Raw genomic sequence first — 23,330 nt, 5'->3', positions numbered from 1 at the left:
TTAGAGAAGGAAAGAAAAAAAGAGGGGCCACAGATGTGAACGCGGGATGAAGAGCTGCACCCTGCACGTGATGATGGTTTGCCTTGATTCCCTCGCTTTTGAGGCATCGACTTTTTATTAGGCAGCCGTTCCAGTGATGTGTAGAGTTTCCATATGGCAGAGATATACTTGAACTGAGTATGTGAGTTGTTCTGACTTAATCATCTTCACGTTTAATTTCTATATTGCGCTTTTCTACTATCACCACTTTTCTTATGTTGTTGAGACAACTTAGACTGATTTGGCTGACCATGCGGGTACCTGCATCTGGTTTGGCTCTCTGTATGTCCAATCAAGAGGAGAGATGAAGGTATAGTTTGCGGGGGTGGGACTGATCGACACGACAGGGTTCAGGGTCGTACGGTAGGTGGATGTCTAGGATTTGAGAGCGCTAACCTTACCTCAGGGTGTCAGAAAGATTGTCCACTAAGAGCATAAGGGACGAAATTAGTAGGTTATCTTATGCGACTTAGACTATACTCCTTAGGCCTTTTATTTCTGTATCCTAAGACTTAGGGGATCCACGTTTCTGCTACCCAGTATCCTTAGTAGAGACCGTATTCCTGCCTCGGACCAACCATCACTGTACGGTGATACGAGTTGTTGATGACACCTGCGCCCGATATTCAGTAGATATCCGGGCGACATCAGAGGACGGTAACATCTGATCTGGCTGATTCAGATATAGCCACAAGCTGCATACAATTCTAACGCAGCCGTGGTATCTGCTACGCTACCGCTGAAGTCTCTTGACAACCTGAAGAGTGAGTATGAAGGCGTTGACATCATTGACGAGAACGGGTGGCCTGTCGAGCATCTATCGGGATATCATTCCAGCATTGACCACGGAGGATGGATCTGGTGAAGCCAACATGATCTTAGAAATACTGTTAGATCCCTCATTATATATTCATATTGGTTCCGAAGTGGTAACCTGTCGCATGCCCTTGATTGTGCGACGATAAGATTGTGTATGGGTAGAATGTAATTTAATACATTTTGGACCCAGTGGCTCCATATATGTGATGGAGTTGCGAATTGCTGTGACTGTGCAGACTGTGGTGACTCTTTGCACCAAAGAATATTAAACGTTGTCCCCTTACGTCAAACATCCCCCTGCTCACCTGGGGCCTTACGTCTATCTAGTGTCAGGGTTACCAAGATGGGTGGCAGGCACTAACCACGTTTATCCCAAAATCAACATTGGATATTGAACTCAGGTTGAGGGGGGAGTACTGTAGAGATGGTTTGGCCATTCAAATCAAGGTTGAAGATACGTTTGGGCATATTTGATAGACCGCAGGCGAGTATATCTGGTCACAATCCATGATAATATGACTTGTAAGTCACACCCAAGTAAGAAAGGATTATGAATAGAGGACTAGCAGGGTGTTCTTGCTGTATCTTATCGGTCATCTCGCAATGCTGGATAGAGGCCTATTCCAACGCAGCGTTCTTGAACTCAGTTTTGACTGGCTCCTGATACTTTGAAGCAGTGGCAGATGGGTTTCTTCTCTTATGAATACCGGTATGTCAATAATGTACCCTGCATACCTATATATACTAAATCAACCGACTAGAATCTCGACAAACTGAGCCCCCCCGGCTGAACGGTAAAGCGCATAGAATCGTTGACACATCGAACAAACCTCATATGTTGATAACGCCTAAGAGAGTCCTGGTTCAAATTCTGGGGGGGCCTTGTTTTTCTTTTTTACTTGTTGATGTGGGCTGATGAAAAATTCCTGCGGCTTCAGTTTCAGCAATTCTGTTACCAGGCACTTGTCAAGATCTCGGTTGATTGTGGAGTTGTGCCTGGGTAAAAAGACTTACTACCTACAGGGGCGGTTAATCTGAGTTCTTGCACTTTTAATTGTTACCATAATTGTCTTCTTCATTGTTATTTTCATTCATGGTGCGCCAGCGCCGTATGACGGAGAGCGGCTATCACCAGCTTCTTTCCCCTGAAGGCAATTCTGGGTAAGTTCGAAGGACGTTTTCGGTTATCAATATTGTTCATTGAGCTCGATGACCCCGATGCTGAGCAAGGGCTACTCACAAGGATGTACACCTTTCATAACTAGGTACCGATATCTAGGGATGTAATTCAAGTCTGAAGCTATGAAGATAATTTACAATGCCGTTGGAAGTCACGGTTTCTATAAACTAGAGTTCTTTACATCAAATAGACAAAGTCAAGTGATGAATTAGATAATAAAATACCATCTGAGACTTAGGATACGAATGACAAACAGTCTGGGACAGCCCAAGATGAGGCGTCGGCTTTGTTTTATACCCTTTGTTCACTGCCTACTAATATATTGCTTGTCTATCCAGGATAATTTGGATTCTTTCCTTATTCAAGAGGAGCTGTAGGAGCAACAGAGGCTTCAGACGTAGTAGCAGCGGTATCGAAGGCGTAGGATTAAGAACAGTCGATCTCGTCGATACAGCCCCCTTGAACGTTTCTTTGAAAGATGAAATCATCGTCGTCATGTAGATACTATCACCCGGGCGCTGGTAGTCTTAGCTGGCTTCGCCTTAGCTAGCTTCGGCCGTTCGGCGAAAAGGCAATGGGAATTTGTCCCTGTGAAATTGTATGCATAATGCGATTGAAGGGCGTGTTCCTTTTAACAACAGGCTGCACGATACTGGGACCTTGGGTCTCATCGTATATGTCGGGTCGGGCCCGTAAATGACGGGCCTCATCGTTTGTATCAGGCAGCACCCCAAGGAGGAGAGTGGCTGTCAACGGGGGCAGCGGGAGCAGACAACATCACAAAACGTGACAGGCAAGCGAGTGCGGGCGCGGTAGACAAATCTTAGGGTTCGAGCAGCGAGTTCGTTGTCCCTTCTGTTTTGTCAATTTTAGATATAGTGCATTTCTATTAGATTACTCAGCGAGGAGGTCAGCGACCTCGGCCTCCTGGTCCTGACCTGGATGAACTTGCTGCAATCCGACTGCACCTCGGCCTCCCGCTCCTGGAGCTGGAGAAACCTACAGGCTCAGACACCGCCACAAAACGTGGCGGGCGGCGGCAGGAGCATCGTTGCGGCGGAGGATCTCAGCCCCATGCTTGGCAGCGAGGGCATTGTACCTTTTATCTTGTCAGTTTTCGATATGGTACATTTCTATCAAATTACTTACTTGGCGAGGAGCTCTTGGACCTCTCGCGCTCGTGTAGGTCCAACAGTCTGCCTATGCATTAATGGGAGATTGCGCTAAATATATCTATCCTCTTCTGCAGTAATACCTCCCTACAGTTCTTCCTATCTTACTTAAGCAGCTTGATATGGATAGCGTTCTTGATGAAGATGTGGACAGCGGATTCGGTGTTGTCAACAACGCTTGCTGGTCGGTTGGTTAAATCTCTATGCAACACAAGGAAACACGGCACCTTGGGTCCAAGACCTTTTCCAGCGATTCGTTGAGATCATGACCAACCGCCGTGTTTCAAAGGCCTGGCGGATTCCGGTGTTTGTTTGGAATTATCAATTGACAATAATTATTGAACTCTTATTCCATTCTTTCGTGACTGTCAATTGTTCCTTTATGTGCGTAATCCAGTAACCATCGAACTATAAGCTATCAGTACTGAGTCACTCCTGTCCCAGGAGCCCCTTATGCAGTTTGTGGAGATGCCCACCGCCGCTGCCGCTCCTCCTCACATCCTTTCTAAACATATTACTTCGAGCGCATGCCATATCTATAGACTCTAGCCTGCTGCCACGCCAGGCATGAACCCTTCTGCCTCTGGTGGGATAATGTCCAGCTTGGCAACGGCATCCAGCACGACGTCTAAACTAAACGGCAACAGTTAAGCCCCCCAGACTTAGTAACTCATAATAGCCTCCCTCCTTCTGGTCTAGTCGTCCACTGGAACATATAGCAACGATACCTAATTAAGGTTTTGCCAGTCTATCAGGCGCTGTTGCATAGAATTACTTATTATTGCTGAGATTCAACTCCTCATAGGGAACCTCCCAGTTACAAGAGTAAACGCTATGCTAATAGCAAATAGAAACTACTTTAAGCTCACTGCCAGGGCGTATAAAAAGCCGTATTCCTTTATGTCAGTTAATCTACAGTAGTTAAGGCGGCCTCTATCGAGAGGGCCGCTGGAGGCAAACCGGCTGTAGGCTCTTGGGACTGAAGTACTCAGGCATGATCTAACTTCTTACTACGTAGGAGATCTGATATAAATGCACTGTCTGCCCGAATAAACGACCCCAGGATTGCATGTGCTATCCATCCCTCACCACTCCCTAGTTAGACCGCTGCAGCATCCAAGAAGAACAAACCCCTTCCTTAACCGTTCTTACATATTCTCTTGTTCCACCTCTGCATTAATCTCATCCTTGCTTCTGTTTCTATATATTTTCCCCTGCCAGATTTCCCCTATCTTTGCCGATGTGTGAGCTTTCAGTACCCCGTACAGGAGGTCAGACTTATTCTTTCTTATAATCTGAGGATTATAAACAGTTCAGCGATCATTTACACAAGTATCTCCTGCATAACTATATATATTAAAGTAACTAAGCTATATGTCAGAGCGCCGCACATCACAACGATCACGGGCTGAGAGAAGCCAGGTTCAATTCCTGGGGGGGCCTCATTCTTTTTTGTTTCTGTTACTATTTTATACCTGTATCTAGGTACTAACGCAACCGAGCTATATCTTAACAAATAGATGGCCCCTGGCGGAGTAGTTAGTCGCTCAGTCTCATCGCGCTGAATATTACTAACGATCATCTTTGCACAGTAGCCGCTACCGCGGCGGCGGCTGCGATGATGGAAACCGTTCCGCCCTGTATTACTATTGTTTATCTGATCGGATCTAATCTTACCTCTAGTGCTTCCGCATCAGCCATGTCCGAGTGTTCCAGGTGACTGGAAGTCGAAAGCCTCAAGACCGACGTCTCCCTGGGTGTCGCCCGGCCTACTACCTGCCTCCCCCATCGGCCCCGACCTTCTAGGTGATAACCATATCGTCTTCTGTATGGGCCATGTCTAAGCCGAGTGCAAGAAGTGGCTCGAAGTTAAGCGTCTCAAGAACGAAGTCTCTACAATTATCACTATATACAACGAACTTGCTATCTCAAATATGAAATGGCGATTTTGCCTTTCTAATAAGTTCATATCCAGTCCAATTGAAGCTAGGCCCAGGACCTAGAGGCCGAGGTCGTGAATTTCCTCGCTCTACAAACAATTCAATATAAATGCACTATATCCAAAACTGATAAAACTCAAGATACGACGAGCTCAGTGCTCATACGGATAACCCCAAGATTGGTCATGCCGCCGCCCCCTAGGCAACGATGGGAAGTTCAGTGGTTAGAGTTGGAGGCCCTCTGAAATGAGGTTTCGACACATTGTCATGTAAGTGAACTCTTTTGTCTTCCACCCAAGAGCTAACAGTTTTAGGCATAACGAACTGGCTCTCTGTTAACAAACATAAGATCTCCTAGGCCCCGGCCGCAGCCCACCTACCCATGCCTGCTTTTGCCTTCAAGTCCGCTGGCGGCAGTACCTCCTATGCGTGTTTTTGTTGTACTCGTTGGTCTGATGGGAGGAGTAGACCAACTAAGCTTGCTTAGTTGGCTACAAAAGTGTGAGACAGGGCGAGAAGTCTGGGATTTATCAGATAGCAGAAGAATTAATCTAAGTCGGAGGGCGTAAAAATCAGAAGCCTTGGTAGCATAAGTTGACTTACTGATTTCGCCTTTGACGCGCTCAGCGGCTAACTTTTTTAATACCATGAGGCAAATCACTGCCTATCTAGGCAACAAAGGGAAACTCTAAGGGGGAGTATCTACTTTGGTGGTTGGTATGAGGTGGTGAGGATTAAATATATTCTGGGAGCTCTAAGCGCCCACCTTGATTGTCTGTGTTGTAACCTTTTTCACCCTACTATGTATAAGGCTGAGCGAAGAAACTTATTGTAATGTTTTATTCAATAACCATAAGCAAGTCTAAGTCTTATATTATTTGTTTCGTTGTTGTGTCCCTATTTTCATAAATTGAACGGTACTGAAAGTTACATGGGTGAGTCTCCGGTCATGCAGTTGGTTCCTCTCATCACATCACCATGGAACCAACAGTAGATTAGAGACGGAAAAGAGCATTGTCCTCTACATGAAGGCAGCATTTAGATTCTCGTACATCATGAGGGTCTTCAACTCCATTTACTTGTGTTAGCGCAGACATTTACATCACTCAGCTATGTACTTCATACGACGATATCTTCAACCAGAGCTCCTTTTGAGGCACAATTGAGTGTTCGTCTTGAGCCTCGAGCCATCAGCACAGAGTTGTCAACATGCGGCTATTTAAATGGCGATCCAGACAAGGAGAGAACCGCGGACGAAGGGTTTAATTGTCGTATTGACGCAAGAAATGGGATATGGGGGTTCTGCCCAACAACAGTGGTTTCAGCGAGTGATTGCGGCCTTGCTGGCCATTGTGTCGACCAAGGGAGGTGTTCTACGGGATGCGGTATGACTGATACAGATTTAACTACGTTTACATGGTAAGTTCGTGTATCTTCCTCCCCTTCAGAACTGACCCGACGATAGCGGCCGTAGCTCGTTTTGTTCAACAGCCATTCTCACATTCGGAATCGACCAGAGCTATTCATATATCGCATGTGGAAAGCATTATACCGTCGAGAATTACCTCGTATCGCCACTGCCTGCGACTGCAACTACAACAACCAAGCAAACTACCACATCACAGGAGCCAACATCCACAGTTGATTCGAGCGGTACAACCTCAACTACTACCGAGGTTGCTGAGACGTCTACTCAAACGAGTAGTAGTTCCTCGGAAGAGAAACCCTCCCAAAACAATCTTGGCCCGATCATCGGGGGAGTCATTGGCGGGCTTGTGGTAGTGTGTTCTACTGTCATCGGGGCCATCTATCTTCTTCGTCGAAGAAGAGATAAAGATGGTAGCCCAAAGCAAGATACCGCAAAGACGTTTTCGACAGAAAATGACTTCAAGGCAAGGCAAGATTTACAGGGCGCTTGTGTTATTGCAGAAATGCCTGGACAACAGGAAAGCCCTCGACCGGTCGAGCTGGCTGCTTAGATCTGGAAGGGTTGTTGAAGTTTCGAGCTGAATAATGAGTGTATATTGGCAAATTATCAAGTGATGCTCCTAACCGAATAATCAGTATACATATAAATGAGTTACTCATTCGATCTGTCAAGAGATATGAGTTTAACAGTAAAAAAATCAGTATACATAATTAAAGATCCATAGTTTCGACGAATTATAAAGGGTATACCTTTACTGGCAATTTTGCCTTACAATGCGTTGGTGAAGCTCAAAATAAGAATGTCAAAATGTCTACTCTAGGTTCGGCCTCTCCCGGCCCCACCGCGGCACGATTCCGGGACCAGTGGGTCTTGACGAATAGGCTGCTTAGGCTGTTTATTTTTTTTAACCACACTATCAACTTCTTAGAGACTGAACACTATCTTTTTAACTTTGCGACGACAAAACTGATTGATACAGACTCCATCACATTCCACCGCCCTCCCCAAGCCCAAACATCACCAGTATGAAGAGCAAACGCGCAAGAGAGACCGCCGAGGTCGACGAGAAGCCTGTCTCGATTGACGTCGAAGCCCCTGCCAAAAAGCGCAAGCGCGAGGATGATGGCGCCGACGTGAAAAAGGCCAAGAAGGAGAAGCGAGACAAGAAATTCAAGAAGGAATCGCGCAAAGAACGCAAGGAGAAGCGCAAGGATCTACAGGATCTCCCCGAACAAGACGACGATGTCGAAGATGCCCAAGATACCCCAATGGCCGGCGCAGACGACAAGCCCGCCGATACCACTGCAGATACCGAAAAGTTTGCAAAGAAGGACAAGAAGAAGGAAAAGAAGGCCAAGGTCGAGGAGCCAAAGGACGCCAGTGCCGATACCGATGCCGAACCCAAGGACGAATCTAAGAAAAACAAGAAAAAGAACAAGAAGCAAAAATCCGCAGAGACAACCACAAATGGCGAGTCTGCCGAGGCAGAAGCGACTGCTGAAAAGACCGACGGCAAAGCCGACCGTCATATTGTCTTTGTTGGCAACTTGCCCTTTACCGCCACCGCTGAAACCATCAAAGCCCATTTTGCCTCTTTGGACCCCGTGGGAGTCCGCTGCATGAGCGATCCCAAGGACTCAAAGCCCTGCCGTGGTTTTGCTTTTGTCGAATTCGCCAAGGTCTGGCACATGCGAACATGTCTTGACAAGTTCCACCACTCCGAGTTTACGGATGGTACATCTTATCCTCGTCGCATCAACGTCGAGCTAACGTGAGTTTCTTTTGTCCCCAGCGCATGATCTTGATTCGCAGTCAATGCTTTCCACCCTCTCATATAACCCTACATTTAGACATGGCTAACTTTTTACAGTGCTGGTGGAGGCGGAAAGACAAAGCAACGGCAGGAAAAGATCAAGGAGAAGAACGTCAAACTAAACGAGAACCGCGCCAAGCGTATCGAGCGGGAGAGAATCGCAAAGGAGGAGAGCAGCAAGGCCAATGCCGACAGACGTCCAGCAGGCGACGACGGCATTCACCCCAGTCGACGTGCCCATATTCCTGGCAAGCGCTAATATACCCGAGCTTGCTTGAGAAGTGAGACAAGTGAGAAGCTTGAGGTGAGCAAAAGCCGGCTTAACGTTTTCTGAGTGCACTTTTATGAATGATCGGATACACAAAAGTTTTGTAGGAGTGAGATACCCAGGAAGGATCAAAACCCCACGGATGTACCTAGATAATGCGAATGAATTGCAACACGATATCATTGAGCCTTTCTTGCCAAAACAATATAACCTATGAATACTTACCGATCAAATGGGTTTCACAGAGCTGATTTAGTGACTGATGAAATATTAGACCAGCTTTAGTTCATATAACCTTTCGTCCCGTCTTCTATTCAACCACAGCTTTAGTTCATATAACCTTTCGTCCCGTCTTCTATTCAACCATCACAACATCACGCAGACAAATATCCAGTGGACCGGTTCTTGAATTACTGAAATCGGTATAAACTCCGCGAGGAGGCGACAGCATGAGATGTGAGCAAATAGAGTAAAATAGAAAATAGCAACGGTTGGAAACCCTTTATAACCGCAGATAAAACCCAAAAGCATTCAAGAACCCGCCTCGCAAATAAAAGCCATCATAAAGCGCAATCGCCCGGGATATCTCGTCTTGTTATCGGATGCCTTGCTTATCAGGCATCCGTTCAATCTTTATTTCGTTTCGCGTCGTCGAGACGTCGTTGATTAGGGATATCTACAGGATGGAGCATTTGTTCTTCTTTTGCTTTGAAGGTGTGGGTCGGGGGTTGAGAACGGCCCTTGGTGGTTGTTAGTGTGCGCGTATGATGGATGATGGATCACAACTCACCGGATAGCCTCGTCAAAGACGCTCTTGAGGTTTCTTTGGGTCAAAGCAGAACACTCGAGGTACTTGTAGGCCTTGATCTCCTTGGCGCAAGTCAGCGCCTGCTCGTATGACACAGGCTCCATGCGCTTCTGTCGAAGAGACTCGAGGGTGGATGCGTCCTCTCGAAGATCGAGCTTGGTTCCGACGAGAATGATGGGGATGTTTGGCGCATGATGGTCGATCTCGGGGTACCACTGGAGATGTCAGCAGAGTCGGGAGGCGATGTCGCTATCAATTTACCTTTGCCTTTACGTTGTCGAATGACGGAGGGCTGACGATGGAGAAGCAGATGAGAAAGACATCGGTCTGGGGGTATGAGAGGGGTCGCAGTCTGTCGTAATCCTCCTGACCAGCAGTATCCCAGAGGCCAAGGCTAATAGGCTTGCCATCTACCATAACACTAGCAGAGTAGTTGTCAAAGACTGTAGGGATGTATTCGCCGGGGAATGCATTTGTGGTGTAGGAAATGAGTAGACAGGTCTAGATCGAGTCAGCGAGAGTCGACAGTCGTCGCGCGACAGTTTGCTGTCCGACATACCTTTCCAACAGCACCATCACCGGTCACCACACACTGTAGCAGCGGTCAGCCAACCAGGTATTGCGTCAGGTAACCTTGTGCTCAACAAACCTTCAATGATTGCACGCCGGGCTGGGCCATTGTTGCGATGGGGAAATCGAGAAATAGGAGGAATTGGATATAGAGTAGGCGAAGGCGAAGGCGAAGGCGAAAGCAAAAGCAACAAGTTGTCTAGTCGAGGGGTCAAAGCGATGCAGTTGTTGTGTCTAGATGACTGTGGTTTGCAGACGAAAAGGGAGGTCGTCGGATAACGGAACGACAAAACTCGAATAGACCCTGGCGAGTTTCACAGCTGCAAGATCGTTAGAAGGAACTTGACACAAAACCGAGTTCAGGCGTTTTCTGAGGCAGAAACGTGAGGCACAGGAGAGGTTCAACGATGAGGATCCACCTCTATCAACAGACTAGTGGACTACATAGACGCAGCAAGACAACGACAGAGGCGCCCAGGATAAGACCATCCACCAGTAGCAGTAGCCACCTCTGGTGCCACCTCAGGTTGTGCTGGGGCCTGCGAAAGTCCCCTGCTAACAGTAATAAGCCAAGAAATAGCCTTGCCGACTAACTCGTCCAGCGCCTAGAGTGGGAGTGGGGTAGCTCACCTGGTATCGCAGTCTTGTTGCGGTAAGGATTTGTTGTTTATGGCCGTTCTTGGCTGAGATCGGTGACTTTGCCGGATTCGATGTGAAGAGATGAAGAACCCAAAGGGAGGGGGCGACGAAAGATATATAAAGACGACTACCTATTTAGCGACCGACAAGGCTTTCCAAAAAGACTATGGAGAACTACAGTAGCAAGCGACAGCACAATTGAAAGGCCCCTCACATGCTCTTTTAGGGGAGGTGGTCGGTTGTTGTTGGACCTTGTGGTTTCATTGTAGGTACTAATCTATTGATATAGAGCAAGGAATATCTTGACAATGTGAACGAATACGAAGATAATAGCAGATTCCTGTTAGAGACAAAGCCACCGGGATTGAGATCACACATAGTAAGAACAAATGTTTTGAGCAAGGATAATAAAGAGGTTGGAGATAAAGATGGATTTGGGCATGCAGCTCATTGAAACCCCTAACGCTGAGACCCTCGCTTAGGAGTAGTCCGTTGCAGTCAGTGCTGTCAACATAATCCTCAGTTTGAAAACTCTTTGCAGTCCGATAACAAGGATCGATAGCTCAGTGGTACGAGCGAGGGATTGCAGATCCCTAGGTCGCGTGTTCGATCCACGCTCGGTCCTAATAACTATTATTTTGCCAATTTGCCATTTTGCCTGATCTTACATATCATCTTGGCTCCATAAATCGTCAGCTTACCAGCTTTATAAAACGCTGTTGACGCATATCACAATTCTTTTTGCTCGAATTGTACAACCTGCGAGGTTCGTGTTGCATCCAACTATTACATCAGTTAGTATGGCTTCCGGTTTGTTTGCAAACTTGTCCGGCATTTCTGCATGGCATATTCCTGCTATATTTATAGGTACTTTTTTGTTATCTCTGCTCAGATCGAATGAGTAACTCATTTATAGTTATAGGTACTGCCTTCACCCTAGGTGGTCTTTTACCTTTTCGATCACCTGCTCGGGCCATGCGTGAATATGGACTACCAGAGGGTATCGCCAGATCGGAACCAGCACAGACAGCCTTTGCCGTCTACGGCAGCCGTGTCTCAGCTTACGGTCTTGCTATATGGCTGTTCTATCTACGTCGCCAATATGATGTTGTCGACACATTGCTCAGTTTGCTCGTCTGGTGGGGAACAGCTGATTTATGGATATGTATGAGAGCTGGTGCACTAAGTACGGGGATCTGGAGGTTTACTAGCAGTCTGTTGCTTGGAGGTTGGGGGTATCTGGGATTGACTGCAAAGGGAGCGTTGTAAGTTTCACTCATACTGGTATCCCCAATGTTCATGTTGCCGTGAGAAGACACATGTATCGACAGCATATATTAAGTGATTAAATTAGGAAACACAATAAAAATTCGGCATACGCATCAATATCAAAATACTCACAGGTCTTAATTCTTATCAGTAATGTTGTCTGTACCTTAGTACATTAAGCTCATGGATCCTTCACTTAATCGCATGGTCCGTGCAGTGAGGTCCCCTCGTCGCGCGTCGCGTTTCTGGCTAGCATCATCATTGAGAGACGTTCATTGGATCAAATTTGTTTACAAAGACATACCATCGCCAAATAATGCACTCTTATTGCTTAGACTAATTGAGTTGAATCGTTCATGAAATCTTACTGCGGCGCCTGCTCTTTGAGCATCCACCTACTCCGGCGCATCTAAACACAACCATGGCCTCGCAAGAAACGCCGGCAAGGACTCCTTCTAGGACTCCTCGCAGAGCAACCAGCGCTGAGCCTTATTCTGCTCGCGCATCTGTTCATACTCCTCTCGATCGTATTGGCGCCCGCGATTTCCGAGCCTCTCTTCGTCGAGGCACTCCTGCCTCTGCTGGCCGATCCAATGCGCCAACACCCCACGCCAAAGCCGCTCGCCGGCTTCTCGACCAACGGCGAACAGCAATGTTTACTCCGGGAAAGAATCGCAGACAAAGCATGATGCAACAGAGAGAAACTCCGTTGGATGTTCTGCGACACCTCGGTCGAGCACTAGCACCCAAAAGCAAGCCGATCCAATATTCTTCTTCTTCATCTCCTGGAATACGAAAAAGCTCATCGCCAGCACAGCAGGAGCAAAGCAACCTTTATGACGACGACGAAGACGATGATGACGATGAATTTCTTACTCGGCGGCCAAGACTCTCGTTGCCACTGGATGAAGACGCTTCTAGTATGAGCTCGGAAATTCCACCACCGCGATTGTCACAACTGGATGAAGATAATTTCACAGTTCAATCAATTGAGATGCCTCGACGATATGCGGAAAACCCAAGGTTGTCTCGGGGCAGCCCAGGAAGTGAGCGCATAAGTGACTACTTCAACAACGAACCCACAGAAGATATCGGCCAACAGTCAGACTTTTTCCCTGGGTTTTTAGAAAACCTCGATGCAAGAGCTGGCGATGTCTCTTTAGAAGCGTACGTTATACCAGCCATCAGTTTACTCACTGGCTAACAGAAGCAGATTCGAGGCAGATCAAACCCGGCGGATGACCGAAGGTAGAGGAAGCGACTTTAACCTGGATATGCCCGAGGGTTTGGATGATCAAACAGTCTTTCAAATGTCCGATCCAGCCGACGTAGAGCAAACGTCTCCGATTGTTGATCAGTCGGTTGCAGAAGCCAGAGGGGATGAAGCTCGTGATCCTCAACAAAATGTCGTATTTGGATCCGACTCCGATGGTGGAGCAGGAGACTTTGGCATGGACGGCTGGGACGATGAGGGTATGGACGATCACAGCTCAATAAATGAAGAAATGGAGCCAGCTATGGAGCCAACGGCCACAGTCACGACACATCACATTCCCACTGAAGACAGACTACCTCGCGGGTTGAAAGCAAACAAAAAGCGAAAACGCATCTCACAACACGGCATCGAATATCCGTCACTCCCCCCAGCTTTTGTCAAGAGGGTGGCACAAACAGCTCTCCAATCATCAGGTCTAAGCAACCAACGTCTTTCAGCAGAGACGCTCGATGCTCTCATTCAATCTTCAGAATGGTTCTTTGAGCAATTGGGCGATGATCTAGGAGCGTACGCGGACCACGCCAAACGCAAGACTATTGAAGAGAGCGACGTCTTCACGCTCATGAAAAGGTATGCCATCTGGCATCGGCTCCATATTTTAGGTCACACATTCTAATATCGTACAGGCAACGCCAGATTGGACCTCGTTCTTCCATCTTTTCTTTAGCAGAGAAGTACCTTCCAAGGGAGCTTCTTCAGGACCTGAGAATGCCAGTGCCACAGCCCATTAAACAGCGCAAAGCAAAGCGTGTGTCGGATCAAGGAGAAGTGGTAGAGTATACATGAGTTTTACATGATATGCATGGCACAATTTAGTTTACAGGCCCTTTGAGCGGGCTACACGTCGAGCAACGTCGTTTGCGGGCTTCTTAACCACCATCCAAAGCATGATGGAGGTTGCAAAGCACAGACCATACCTAAGATAAAGGTCAGCATGCCGGGTCAAGTGGGCAAAGGTACACTTACCAGGTAAAGATGTACTGAGCGTGATTGTTTCGCAGATTGACCTCTGCGGGTCGGCCATAAGGAATACCTCGGGCTTCCCAGTCGACCATTTGCATAAACTCGGGTTCTGGTATCATTAGCAACGTCATGAGATACGAAGGATCATGAGGATAGACATACCCGTAGTAGCCTCAACCCAGACGGGTTGAGCGCCGGTTAGTTCGGCCATCTGCTTCACATCCGGGAAATAAAACATGCCCTTTTCGGGTTGGTTATCGGGTGTAAACATATTCTTCTTCCATGGCTCTCTCAAGAGTCCTTCGACTGTGACTTCACCAGTTGGCAATCCATCAGGTCTCGTCCTCTTGTCTCTGTGCTTCTTGTCGATCCATCCTCGGTTGACCAGAATTGTTGTGCCATTCTCTCGCTCCAAGGGTGTAACAACCATGTATCCGTCTGTGCCGTCTCGCATGCGAGGTCCAATAAGCATCTCCTGGTCATGTCTGAAATGGCCCGTTGCTCGTACGCGGCGGTAATCAAAGTCGTGAATGGCATCAGGGTCGATGGTAGGCGGGAGGGGTAAAGGATCGCGGATGAGACGGTCTTCGAATTTGGCGATAAGTTCCGACTTCCAGCCTAATCGCTGGACTTGCCATGTTCCGAGGATAAATGCCGTCACGGGAATGATGGCTGCATGAATGAATTAGTCTATATTGGTGCATCAAGAGCATCCACAGCAGCAATTGGTAAGATACAACATACCGAGAATGATAAGACCAGGTCCATGACGTTTTCCTACGCGGACAAGCTGGGGTGGTCCGTCTAGAATAGAGACGAACTCTGGATCGTCGGCTGAGGGCTGCTTTTTGCGACGGAAGAAAGAGGATGTAAAGTTTCTCTTTGGTGCGTTGGCGAGTCTTGAGAATCGCAGACTAGTACGCAAAAGAGTCGGCATTGTGTGTATGTCGTTCCAAGATGATAACTCTAGGTGTTGTCCTCAGGGTATCATAAAAATTGGCGGCTAAGAACGTAAGAGACGAAATTAGTAGGTCATTTTTTGTTGCTAAAACTATAGCCTTTAGGCTATTTATTTTTGTAACCTAAGACTTACGAGGTCGACTTTTCTGCTACCCAGTAATCGGTCCACTCATACCCTGGAGGACCATTACCAAGTCACATGTAGAATCAAGATATGAGCTTAACAGTAGTGCCAGTAATTCATGGAATATAAATTCTATCTGTTCGAGATAATATCTTACTGTAAAAGACTTGGAGACTTGGTATCGCAATACACAGGACTTGGCAGAGGTTGGCAATCCAGAGGTCGCTGGTTAAATATGTTTGCCAACACATTATCACGTCTAGTTCATGCATGAGTCGTGAATATCACACTTGTAAACACAAACAGACCCAAGTCGCCAGTTTGCTACGCTTGCAGAGGTTAATAAATGCCATCGGTATATTTAAGCCAATAATGATCAAGTTTGGAGTACTAAAAGCATGCTTAGTTGGTGGTCCCTCCACGAGTAGTCAACCGACACCAAGTTAGGAGCTATCAATGTACTAAGATTCCAAATGAATCTACTCCCCTTTTCGAATAATCAAGGTTTTATTTCCAAAATATCGTCATATCTGAGACATTTGGCAATGATACAGCTCACAAGACACTCAGTCTACTTCACCACCAAACAATACAATGCAACATTCCAAGGAACGTCACAATACAGCACGACTCGGGAAAAAGAACTGCACAGAATGTCGCCGTAGAAAAGTGAGCTGTGTATTTGACGACCAAAGAAGGTGTCGCCAATGTTTGACTCACTCGCTGCTTTGTGAGTCACAACAAGTGCCTCCATCTGAGCAATCTTCCCATGACAAGGATCGAATAATACAAGAGCTGAACCAGTTTGTCACTCAAGTCGAGTCGCGCATGGTGGAAATGCAAGAATCCATCAGAGTCTTGACGAGTCAACTCGACAAATGCAACGTTGCTGGCTCTGCTGACAAGAGCCCTCATCAGCAAGAGGTCCATATACCAGAGAACTCACAACTACAAATCCCCAAAGAGACTCTAGCAAATGAACGGTCCCAGACTCCCATGTCGCAGTTGGAGTTAATCCCAGGCGATATCATTCCGAATTCACAAACTCTCGAGAAAATCCTGGACTACTCTGATCAACTACTTCAGTCTTTGATGTTATGGCCTTTTGCAATAATTCACAATGATCAAGAGGATAGGGGAATCTTTTGCAACCGCGATAAGATATTCGATGCATTAAAGTCCCGAGACATTGGACTGGCATCTAAATGCCTTATCTGGACATCTCTTCTCCTCTCACAATTGCCCAAAGACTTTAAAGACGCCGAGACGGGCTTACCTCTGTGTCCCGAGAAGTTTATCGACCGAATTCTTACGCAGGTGTCAATATTGTACCTTGCAGACTGCACACCAGCCTGCAGTATCGACTCAATTGAAGCACTGGTTCTTCAGTACGAGTTGTTCGTCGCTATTGGCCGCCCTAGTACAGCATGGAAATGCATCAGAGCCGGCATTGAGAATGCTCTGTTACTAGGCCTTCATCTTCGTCCGAGTCTGTTGTGGGATGCTCTGTGGATTCGCGATCGTCAAATGTCTCTCATCATAGGGTTGCCTTATGGCACTCTCAACATGGATGTTCAAACAACCGAGCTTGACACTCTGAGAAAAATCGGCCTGGTATCAGGATTTATTAGTGATAGGGACAGGCTGCGCCAAGACACACCTTTCAGTATAATGCAAAGCATCGTCGAGGGGATGAAAGAACTCAAAATCATGATTCCGGATGAATGGGCAGAAGCTGACTTGAACTTGGCATTCTCACCTATCGAACATGCCATAATGAGGCTCTACAAACATAAACTCAACATCATGATACATCTGCCTTATTCTCAATTTGCAGGCTACGATAAACAATTTGAGTACACCCGGGTCGAGGTTTTGGAGTCGGCCGAAGGAGCACTTGATGCTCACGGGGATATCCGGAGTTTGCAAGAGAAGCCATTGCGGTGTGATTTATACGATTTTCTTGCATTCAACGCTGCTCTTGTACTCTTTGTAGACCTGGTAGCCAAAGAGACTCCAAGAACAATCGAAGAGGAAGATCATATCTGGACTGTCATCATGAAGTTTGTGAGCAGACTACGGAAGACGGGTGAGGTTTTGGGGGAACAGGCAGCCGATGTACTCGATGACTTGTATGCTGCATACAAAGGTAGATATCAGGGACCCTGTAAAGTGACGACGATACCGCAATTTGGGAGACTAACAGTCAGCCGCGATTCGACACAGACTACTATTGAACTCGAATCGAGTGTATATACTTTTCGAGTTCCAGACGAGACGGGGAAGGAGTTGATTGATGACTGGACCGAGATAGATTCATCTGGGACTTATGGATGGAGGGGTATCTATACATTCGATGACGCACCAGGCTTGCCAATATAGACAAATGTATTAGGTATGCTGGCTTCGATGGAGGCGGGTGGTATGGATGGAATGGCGACCACTATGCTTGATGCATCTCGATTCCGCTGAAGAAACTAGATAAGGAAAAAAAAAAAAACCAACATGGTATTAAAGATATCGCTGAGCATGAGGTTATGGATGCACGCAATGTCTAAGCACGTCCGAACGCGGGTCGGTTTCGCACAATTGGAAATACACGTTTATTACTATATGAAACCGTCTTGCCCGGAAACATTCTGCCTACGCAACTGGATATAAGCCATCTGGGGATGATAGACGTTGGTGCTAATGTCCGAAAGGATTGGCATACTGTAGCATCCTTGTCCCCAGTGCGCCAGTTGCAATGCTCTGTTGCCAATTTACGACCCTACCTATGGATAGAAAGACCAGGAGGAGGATAACGATGATGATGAGGGGGACGGAGAAGGAGGGGGAGCAGTTGTACCCGGCCCAGTAACAGAACAAGCTGTAGTGGACGAAGTAGCAGAACGGGTGGTGAACGAAGTAGCAGAACGAGCTGTGGTCGACGCAGTAGCAGGATATGCGTATTGTAGAAGTGGCTCTGCAGGCTCTAAAATTGGCCCTAGCTCTGCTGGTCGTTGGAACTGAGCGGCACCGCAGCGAGATGCTAGTTCATTGTAGTGAGTCAGAAGCTCTTCTGCTATTTGGCGGAGTCGCTTCAATTCCTCGAGCTGGGGGCACTGGTCCTGGACATGGCCGTGTCGGTGGCACTAGAAAATGTTCATAGAATACAGAGTATAATTTTCCAAACTCACGTGGTTGCAAATCGAGCCTGTGTTACGGCTCTGGCCTCGTCCCCTCCCACCAGCTGGACGGAAAGAGGCTTCCGTGTATATGTTAAAGAACATCTGTAAGAGACGTCAGTAGTTGATGGAGTGTGGTTGTCAGTTTGATGGAACACTGCAAGGTGATCAGAAGTTCAAACTTGATCGTTTGTCTCCTACGAAGTGACAAGGTAGTTCAGGGGGGCGAGCAGGTGTGGTAGACATACGACGAATGCTTGATGCGGTCCAAGTGATACTCGTGTGCGAGGATTGAAAGTGATAAAAAGAGAAGAACTGTGAGGGAGGAAAGCCAGGAAGATAATCATGAAATCAAAGAGTTTAAATATGTTACGTGGATATGATAAGAAAGTGTAAGTTGGGGCGGCCCGAAGGTCAAGTTAAAGTCTATTGTGGGATTGATAGGCCATATACCCTCCGTCTGACCCCATTGCCTTAAGATTAACAAGTTATCAACATATTTTTGACGGCCGAGTAATAATTGTCCTTCAGTAGAAACGAAGAAGCATAAATGACCGTAACATTTGAGAGAAGTGTTCCCCCTTTAAAGAGTGGTGGAGAAATCATGCTTCTGAAATCTCAAAGCCAGATCATTATTCGCTACTTAGCTTTTCTATTGTATTGGAAACCAGTGACTCGATTTGTTGCCATCGGCGTCTTAGAAACTCCCTCTGGCTGCTTGTACCACCTTCTATCTCATCAATATCCCTTCGAGTTTTCTCAATAACCTGTTGAAAGTCTTTCAAGGCAGATAAAAGAATACCATCAACTTCCGCCTGCGAAGACCGTCCATCCTCACAAGCGTCAAAGAACCGTTGCCACTGTCCAGGGGTACAGCACAGCATGCGAAGGGCCACCTGGGTCCGGTGACATCCTGGTGTCTGATCATCGAGTGTGTACCTGCCAAGAAAGCCGACACTCTCTAGCTCAGCGCGCTGTGTCTTGTTGAGGAGTGGAAGTATCACTTCGTCCAGGTAAACCTCATCCCAACGATTTGTGTCCAAAATAAAGCCGTACTCTGTCAAGAGAAAGTCGTTTGAGTGGGGGCCATATGAAACGTAAACTTCCTCGCCTTGTTTGTAGACCCGATCCGTCTGAACGCTGTATCCAAGAGCAGAGTATACGAGTTTGCACCCTTGATCATGGTTAAACAAGTCCGCGACAGGCATACAGACTAATCGATCAGAATGAGCATAGATCTTCATCTTGGGCATGCTATTATAGAAGGTTCTAGTGTTAATCAACACCCAGCTCAACATATACTCATCCCTTGTCAATGTAGGAAAGGCTTTCAGAACAATATCGCACTCCCGTCGGAACGTGGTGTTTTGATTGTCCAATAGGTCTTTGGCTCGTTTGGGAAGAAGAGCTTGAAGTTCACTCGGCCACATCATGGGCATTCCACCCTCTAGATCCTCTCGAGTAGGGAGGACTGTTCTCCAGATGGCAAAGTCATCACTGTCGTCGAGTGCAATTTCAGCCGCCAAGATGCCATGGACTGAAACACCATGAAGAGCGTCTTTGATGTGCTTTGGAACAGTATCGATGGTGCGAACAGCTCTCGTTGGAACACTTAGGATTGTTTGATTTGCCTAACTTAATCAGCAACTGCAATTAAAACTGGTCGTGACCAACGTAGATAAAGGGTAAGAGTTCGATGGATCGAAGCACCTCTATGACTTACTCTGATATCGCAAACGGCAACAATACCAATGCCGCGGCCAGGCATAATTCGAGGTTCGACATTGCTACATTTGACGCCTTTAGAAGAAGCCCACGGCATGAAAGCTGGGTCGATAGGCATTTTGGCCGATTTGAATGAGTGACCGTTCAAAGTTGAATGGGAAAAGAAAAAGTCACTTCAACAAGAGGGTAGCTATTCCGAAGACGGTGATGAGTCAAAGAAAATGTATTTTTACTAAAAATTTAATTAGTACCCGTACAAACCCCAAATTGACGCCTGTAATGACGATTCTGATAATATAGTAATACCTTCTTTAATGACACCATAGTAATCGGGCAATAACAATATCTTACGTCTCTTGCTTCTTTTCTTTGTCGCACCTGTGATACTCATCACGCTGACTCAGCCCCAAGTCCCCAAGCTTGAGTCGGTTACGCCACGTGATGGATGATAGGCAGCTCTCATTTAATGGAAGGAAGGCTTTACTCATATCCAAGCCAATATTTGGGCATATACTTTCAGATCATCATTTGTTTCAATCTTGTTGTGATAAGTATTGTGTCATAAACAACGCTCGGAGACCTTTGCATAATTCATGCATAACTCAAGGGAGTGCAGACAAGACACCTTTCATCTTGAACCAACACGTAGCTTTGTCTCACAACTCACTTTTATTACTGGAACTTCTGAACTTTTATAATAAACTTTCATTCTACAACTAGACCGCCATGTTTTATCAAGGAACTCTCCAGGAAGGCATCTCTACGGCCGTCAGCCAGCAAAAGCTGGTCCTGTGCTTCGTTGCAGGTCCGTTTGTCATCATGACCACCCGCGCAGTAGCTCACATGGATTAGATGACAGTGACGAGAGCTCGCAGTGGGAAACCGAATTCCTGGCCGATGATACGGTAGGATTTTGAGATCTGCAGAGCATATTCTGGGGCTAATCTACGGTATAGCTGAGAGATCTATTTGAAGGACACGTCCTCTTGCGCTTGGAAGCGGGATCCGCGTCTGCCGGGTATTTGGCTCAGATCTTCCCACTACCGCGGACTCCCACGGTTGTTATCATCAAGAATGGCGAATTAAAGGAGTACATCGCACCGGGGACCGGAAAGGACGAGTTCCTACGTAGGGTCAAGGAAGCGTTCAACTCTTCAGCGACGCCTCAGCCGGCGCCGGCTCAACCAGCCCAAGTTGCCCCTCCTCAACCAGTGACACCCACAGCGCCAGAACAGACACAAACAACTGTATCCTCATCGACATCCGAAAATGTCCGTCGGATATTGTCCGAGAGAGCTACCAGACTCCAGGCGCAAAGGGAAGAGAATGAGCGCAAAGTCAAAGAAGAACGCGCCAGGACCAAGGAGAGGGCTAAAGCCGAGGCCGAAGCCGGAATGAACACCGACAATGCCCGGGCTCACAAGGCTGCCGAGGCAGTAAAGAAGAAGAGACAGCAGGACCAAGAGGAGCGAGCCAGAATTCTCAAGCGAATTGAAGACGACAAGGCAGAACGACGCATACGCGCGGAGGAGCGCGAGAAGCAACGGCGTGGCAGTATGAAAGGTGGCGATGTTGCAGCGTCCTTGGTCAACGCACCAGAAACCAAGCTGGCGGATTCTACAAAGACAGGCGGAATGACAGCTCTTCAAGTGCGCCTCTTTGACGGATCAACATTGAGATCGCGCTTCAAGACGAATGCGCCCCTCAAGGAGATTAGACAGTGGGTGGACGAGAACCGAAGTGATGGAGCGCAGCCGTATACCTTTAAACAAGTCCTTACGCCTCTGCCCAACAAAAACATTGACGAAACAGAAGAGGACAAGGCCATCGGCGAGCTCGGCCTTTCCCCTTCATCGACACTGGTTCTCATCCCCGTCAAAAAGTACACCTCTGCCTACGATGATGACTCGCAAGGTATTGTGTCACGAATCATTGGCTTTATTCTCAGCATATTCTCCTGGATTCTCAGCATATTCTCCTCCGACGAACGCGCACACCGAGGATCCGTCGGACCTACCAGTTCCCGGGAACGGTCCCAAATTCGGGAGTTCCAGAACCCGAGCGACCAAAGAGACCAACAGTTGTACAATGGAAATTCGGTAAGAGTTGACATCACTATCACGAACATGCTATTGCTAACACAGGCAAAGCTGAATTTTGAACCACGACCAGAGGAGGAGAAAGATAGTTGAGTTCCCAATTTGTGGGTTGAGTGAGATCTTGTTTTGTATTATACAATTGGTTGTGCCGAGATGCAACAGTATTCTCGCCGAGTCTCTATTAGCACGCACGCTGCCAGGGGATTTATCCCCGATGTTGTTTCCTTTCCCATAATGATATCAAGTTCTATTATTCGTATTTCCCAACGCTTACTGGCCAGAAGCAGCCTGGCAAGCCTTGAGCTGCTCAAGGTACCAGTTGCAGATCTGCATGTTTCCGTTGTTGTCATCCATGCACTTTGTAAAGTTCTGAGCGACACCGGCGCAGTTGTTTTGGTTCCAGGACTGCTCTTGGGGGGCGGCTTGAGCCTGGACGGGACCAGCGGGCTCGGAGGAGCCACCAAACATACCACCGATGGCATGGCCTACTGAGGAACCGATAGCGACACCGCTGGGAAAAGTTAGCAATTGATCCAAGTATAATGTAACAGCGCTCGGAATATGCGCATATGCAGCCCGAGCTCGCTAGCGTCAATTGTATATTCGAAGGACTTACGCAGCAGTGCTGGCCATTTGACCAAAAAGTCCAGGGCCCTGGGAACCGGCAGCCTGAGGAGGCATGGCCTGGGCAGGAGGGTGAGCAGCGGGAGCAGCATGGGTGGCGGCAGGTCGAGTCTGCTGGGGCTTGGGAGCAGAAGCAGCGGCGGTAGGGCGCGAAGGAGCGCGGCCGACGGATCGTTGACGAGGCATTGTGAAGTGGTTGTGAGGGTGGTTGTGAGGGTAGTTGAGGTTCGGGTTTGTTGGTAGTAATTTTGGTGAGGACAAAGTTCAAGATGGAGGGATGTTATGAGGAGAAGAATACGCCGGCGACACGGATTTCGGAAGCTCACGCTGACCAATTAGAAGAGGCAAATTTCAACGAGGGATGGGGAAGAACGATCGGTAGGGCCTCGGTAGAGGCATTTCCCCTAAAGTACAGGGTTCAGAGATCCAGAGCACTCCAGGGCCTT

General features: G+C 47.4%; 11 protein-coding genes and 1 non-coding gene across 12 annotated transcripts; 7 read left to right on the top strand and 5 right to left on the bottom strand.

Moving 5' to 3' along the window:
• Positions 1-2,787: 2,787 nt before the first annotated feature.
• Positions 2,788-4,206, bottom strand: FGSG_08854 (uncharacterized protein; the record flags this gene model as incomplete). The annotated part of the gene is made up of 8 exons (XM_011321556.1): positions 2,788-2,893; positions 3,042-3,137; positions 3,188-3,238; positions 3,319-3,411; positions 3,784-3,843; positions 3,986-4,047; positions 4,080-4,106; positions 4,171-4,206. 8 exons carry the CDS (start codon positions 4,204-4,206, stop codon positions 2,788-2,790), a joined length of 531 nt encoding a protein of 176 aa, XP_011319858.1.
• A 2,230-nt stretch (positions 4,207-6,436) lies between these two features.
• FGSG_08855 (uncharacterized protein) lies at positions 6,437-7,129 on the top strand (the record flags this gene model as incomplete). The annotated part of the gene is made up of 2 exons (XM_011321555.1): positions 6,437-6,535; positions 6,695-7,129. 2 exons carry the CDS (start codon positions 6,437-6,439, stop codon positions 7,127-7,129), a joined length of 534 nt encoding a protein of 177 aa, XP_011319857.1.
• A 475-nt stretch (positions 7,130-7,604) lies between these two features.
• Positions 7,605-8,651, top strand: FGSG_08856 (uncharacterized protein; the record flags this gene model as incomplete). Its single annotated transcript, XM_011321554.1, has 2 exons — positions 7,605-8,350; positions 8,450-8,651. 2 exons carry the CDS (start codon positions 7,605-7,607, stop codon positions 8,649-8,651), a joined length of 948 nt encoding a protein of 315 aa, XP_011319856.1.
• Positions 8,652-9,336: 685 nt separating this feature from the next.
• FGSG_08857 (cell division control protein 42) lies at positions 9,337-10,147 on the bottom strand (the record flags this gene model as incomplete). The annotated part of the gene is made up of 5 exons (XM_011321553.1): positions 9,337-9,400; positions 9,451-9,683; positions 9,730-9,969; positions 10,028-10,060; positions 10,118-10,147. 5 exons carry the CDS (start codon positions 10,145-10,147, stop codon positions 9,337-9,339), a joined length of 600 nt encoding a protein of 199 aa, XP_011319855.1.
• Positions 10,148-11,229: 1,082 nt separating this feature from the next.
• FGSG_20693 lies at positions 11,230-11,302 on the top strand. The gene has a single exon. It is a non-coding gene; the product is annotated as a tRNA-Cys (tRNA).
• Positions 11,303-11,477: 175 nt separating this feature from the next.
• Positions 11,478-11,946, top strand: FGSG_08858 (uncharacterized protein; the record flags this gene model as incomplete). The annotated part of the gene is made up of 2 exons (XM_011321552.1): positions 11,478-11,487; positions 11,600-11,946. The coding sequence occupies 2 exons, from the start codon at positions 11,478-11,480 to the stop codon at positions 11,944-11,946; spliced, it is 357 nt and encodes a 118-aa protein (XP_011319854.1).
• A 421-nt stretch (positions 11,947-12,367) lies between these two features.
• Positions 12,368-13,889, top strand: FGSG_08859 (uncharacterized protein; the record flags this gene model as incomplete). The annotated part of the gene is made up of 3 exons (XM_011321551.1): positions 12,368-13,113; positions 13,154-13,792; positions 13,859-13,889. The coding sequence occupies 3 exons, from the start codon at positions 12,368-12,370 to the stop codon at positions 13,887-13,889; spliced, it is 1,416 nt and encodes a 471-aa protein (XP_011319853.1).
• Positions 13,890-14,039: 150 nt separating this feature from the next.
• FGSG_08860 (uncharacterized protein) lies at positions 14,040-15,122 on the bottom strand (the record flags this gene model as incomplete). Its single annotated transcript, XM_011321550.1, has 4 exons — positions 14,040-14,139; positions 14,189-14,294; positions 14,348-14,857; positions 14,930-15,122. The coding sequence occupies 4 exons, from the start codon at positions 15,120-15,122 to the stop codon at positions 14,040-14,042; spliced, it is 909 nt and encodes a 302-aa protein (XP_011319852.1).
• Positions 15,123-15,863: 741 nt separating this feature from the next.
• FGSG_08861 (uncharacterized protein) lies at positions 15,864-17,741 on the top strand (the record flags this gene model as incomplete). Its single annotated transcript, XM_011321549.1, has 3 exons — positions 15,864-17,418; positions 17,542-17,610; positions 17,665-17,741. The coding sequence occupies 3 exons, from the start codon at positions 15,864-15,866 to the stop codon at positions 17,739-17,741; spliced, it is 1,701 nt and encodes a 566-aa protein (XP_011319851.1).
• Positions 17,742-18,043: 302 nt separating this feature from the next.
• On the bottom strand, positions 18,044-20,279 carry FGSG_08862 (uncharacterized protein; the record flags this gene model as incomplete). The annotated part of the gene is made up of 4 exons (XM_011321548.1): positions 18,044-18,379; positions 18,449-18,541; positions 19,204-20,067; positions 20,160-20,279. 4 exons carry the CDS (start codon positions 20,277-20,279, stop codon positions 18,044-18,046), a joined length of 1,413 nt encoding a protein of 470 aa, XP_011319850.1.
• Positions 20,280-20,655: 376 nt separating this feature from the next.
• On the top strand, positions 20,656-22,661 carry FGSG_08863 (uncharacterized protein). The gene is made up of 4 exons (XM_011321547.1): positions 20,656-20,966; positions 21,014-21,066; positions 21,118-22,260; positions 22,312-22,661. Exons 1-4 carry the CDS (start codon positions 20,888-20,890, stop codon positions 22,351-22,353), a joined length of 1,317 nt encoding a protein of 438 aa, XP_011319849.1. The 5' UTR covers positions 20,656-20,887; the 3' UTR covers positions 22,354-22,661.
• Positions 22,350-23,109, bottom strand: FGSG_08864 (uncharacterized protein). The gene is made up of 2 exons (XM_011321546.1): positions 22,877-23,109; positions 22,350-22,771 (listed from the first exon to the last, which is right to left on the bottom strand). The coding sequence occupies exons 1-2, from the start codon at positions 23,068-23,070 to the stop codon at positions 22,531-22,533; spliced, it is 435 nt and encodes a 144-aa protein (XP_011319848.1). The 5' UTR covers positions 23,071-23,109; the 3' UTR covers positions 22,350-22,530.
• Positions 23,110-23,330: the final 221 nt, after the last annotated feature.

The sequence above is a fragment of the Fusarium graminearum genome, chromosome 2, assembly GCF_000240135.3.
Source record: "Fusarium graminearum PH-1 chromosome 2, whole genome shotgun sequence".
NCBI classification, from domain to species: domain Eukaryota; kingdom Fungi; phylum Ascomycota; class Sordariomycetes; order Hypocreales; family Nectriaceae; genus Fusarium; species Fusarium graminearum.
Note: the sequence above shows the minus strand (reverse complement) of the source record. Positions and strands in the feature narration are given on the sequence as shown.

Bases quoted from the DNA above. Each gene is read 5' to 3' on its own strand.
- FGSG_08863 (XM_011321547.1), top strand. From the start codon at position 20,888: ATGTTTTATCAAGGAACTCTCCAGGAAGGCATCTCTACGGCCGTCAGC. The intron at 20,967-21,013 runs GTCCGTTTGTCA...CACATGGATTAG, and splicing joins GGTCCTGTGCTTCGTTGCAG to ATGACAGTGACGAGAGCTCG. The intron at 22,261-22,311 runs GTAAGAGTTGAC...ACACAGGCAAAG, and splicing joins AGTTGTACAATGGAAATTCG to CTGAATTTTGAACCACGACC.
- FGSG_08864 (XM_011321546.1), bottom strand. From the start codon at position 23,070: ATGCCTCGTCAACGATCCGTCGGCCGCGCTCCTTCGCGCCCTACCGCC. The intron at 22,772-22,876 runs GTAAGTCCTTCG...AACTTTTCCCAG, and splicing joins CAAATGGCCAGCACTGCTGC to CGGTGTCGCTATCGGTTCCT.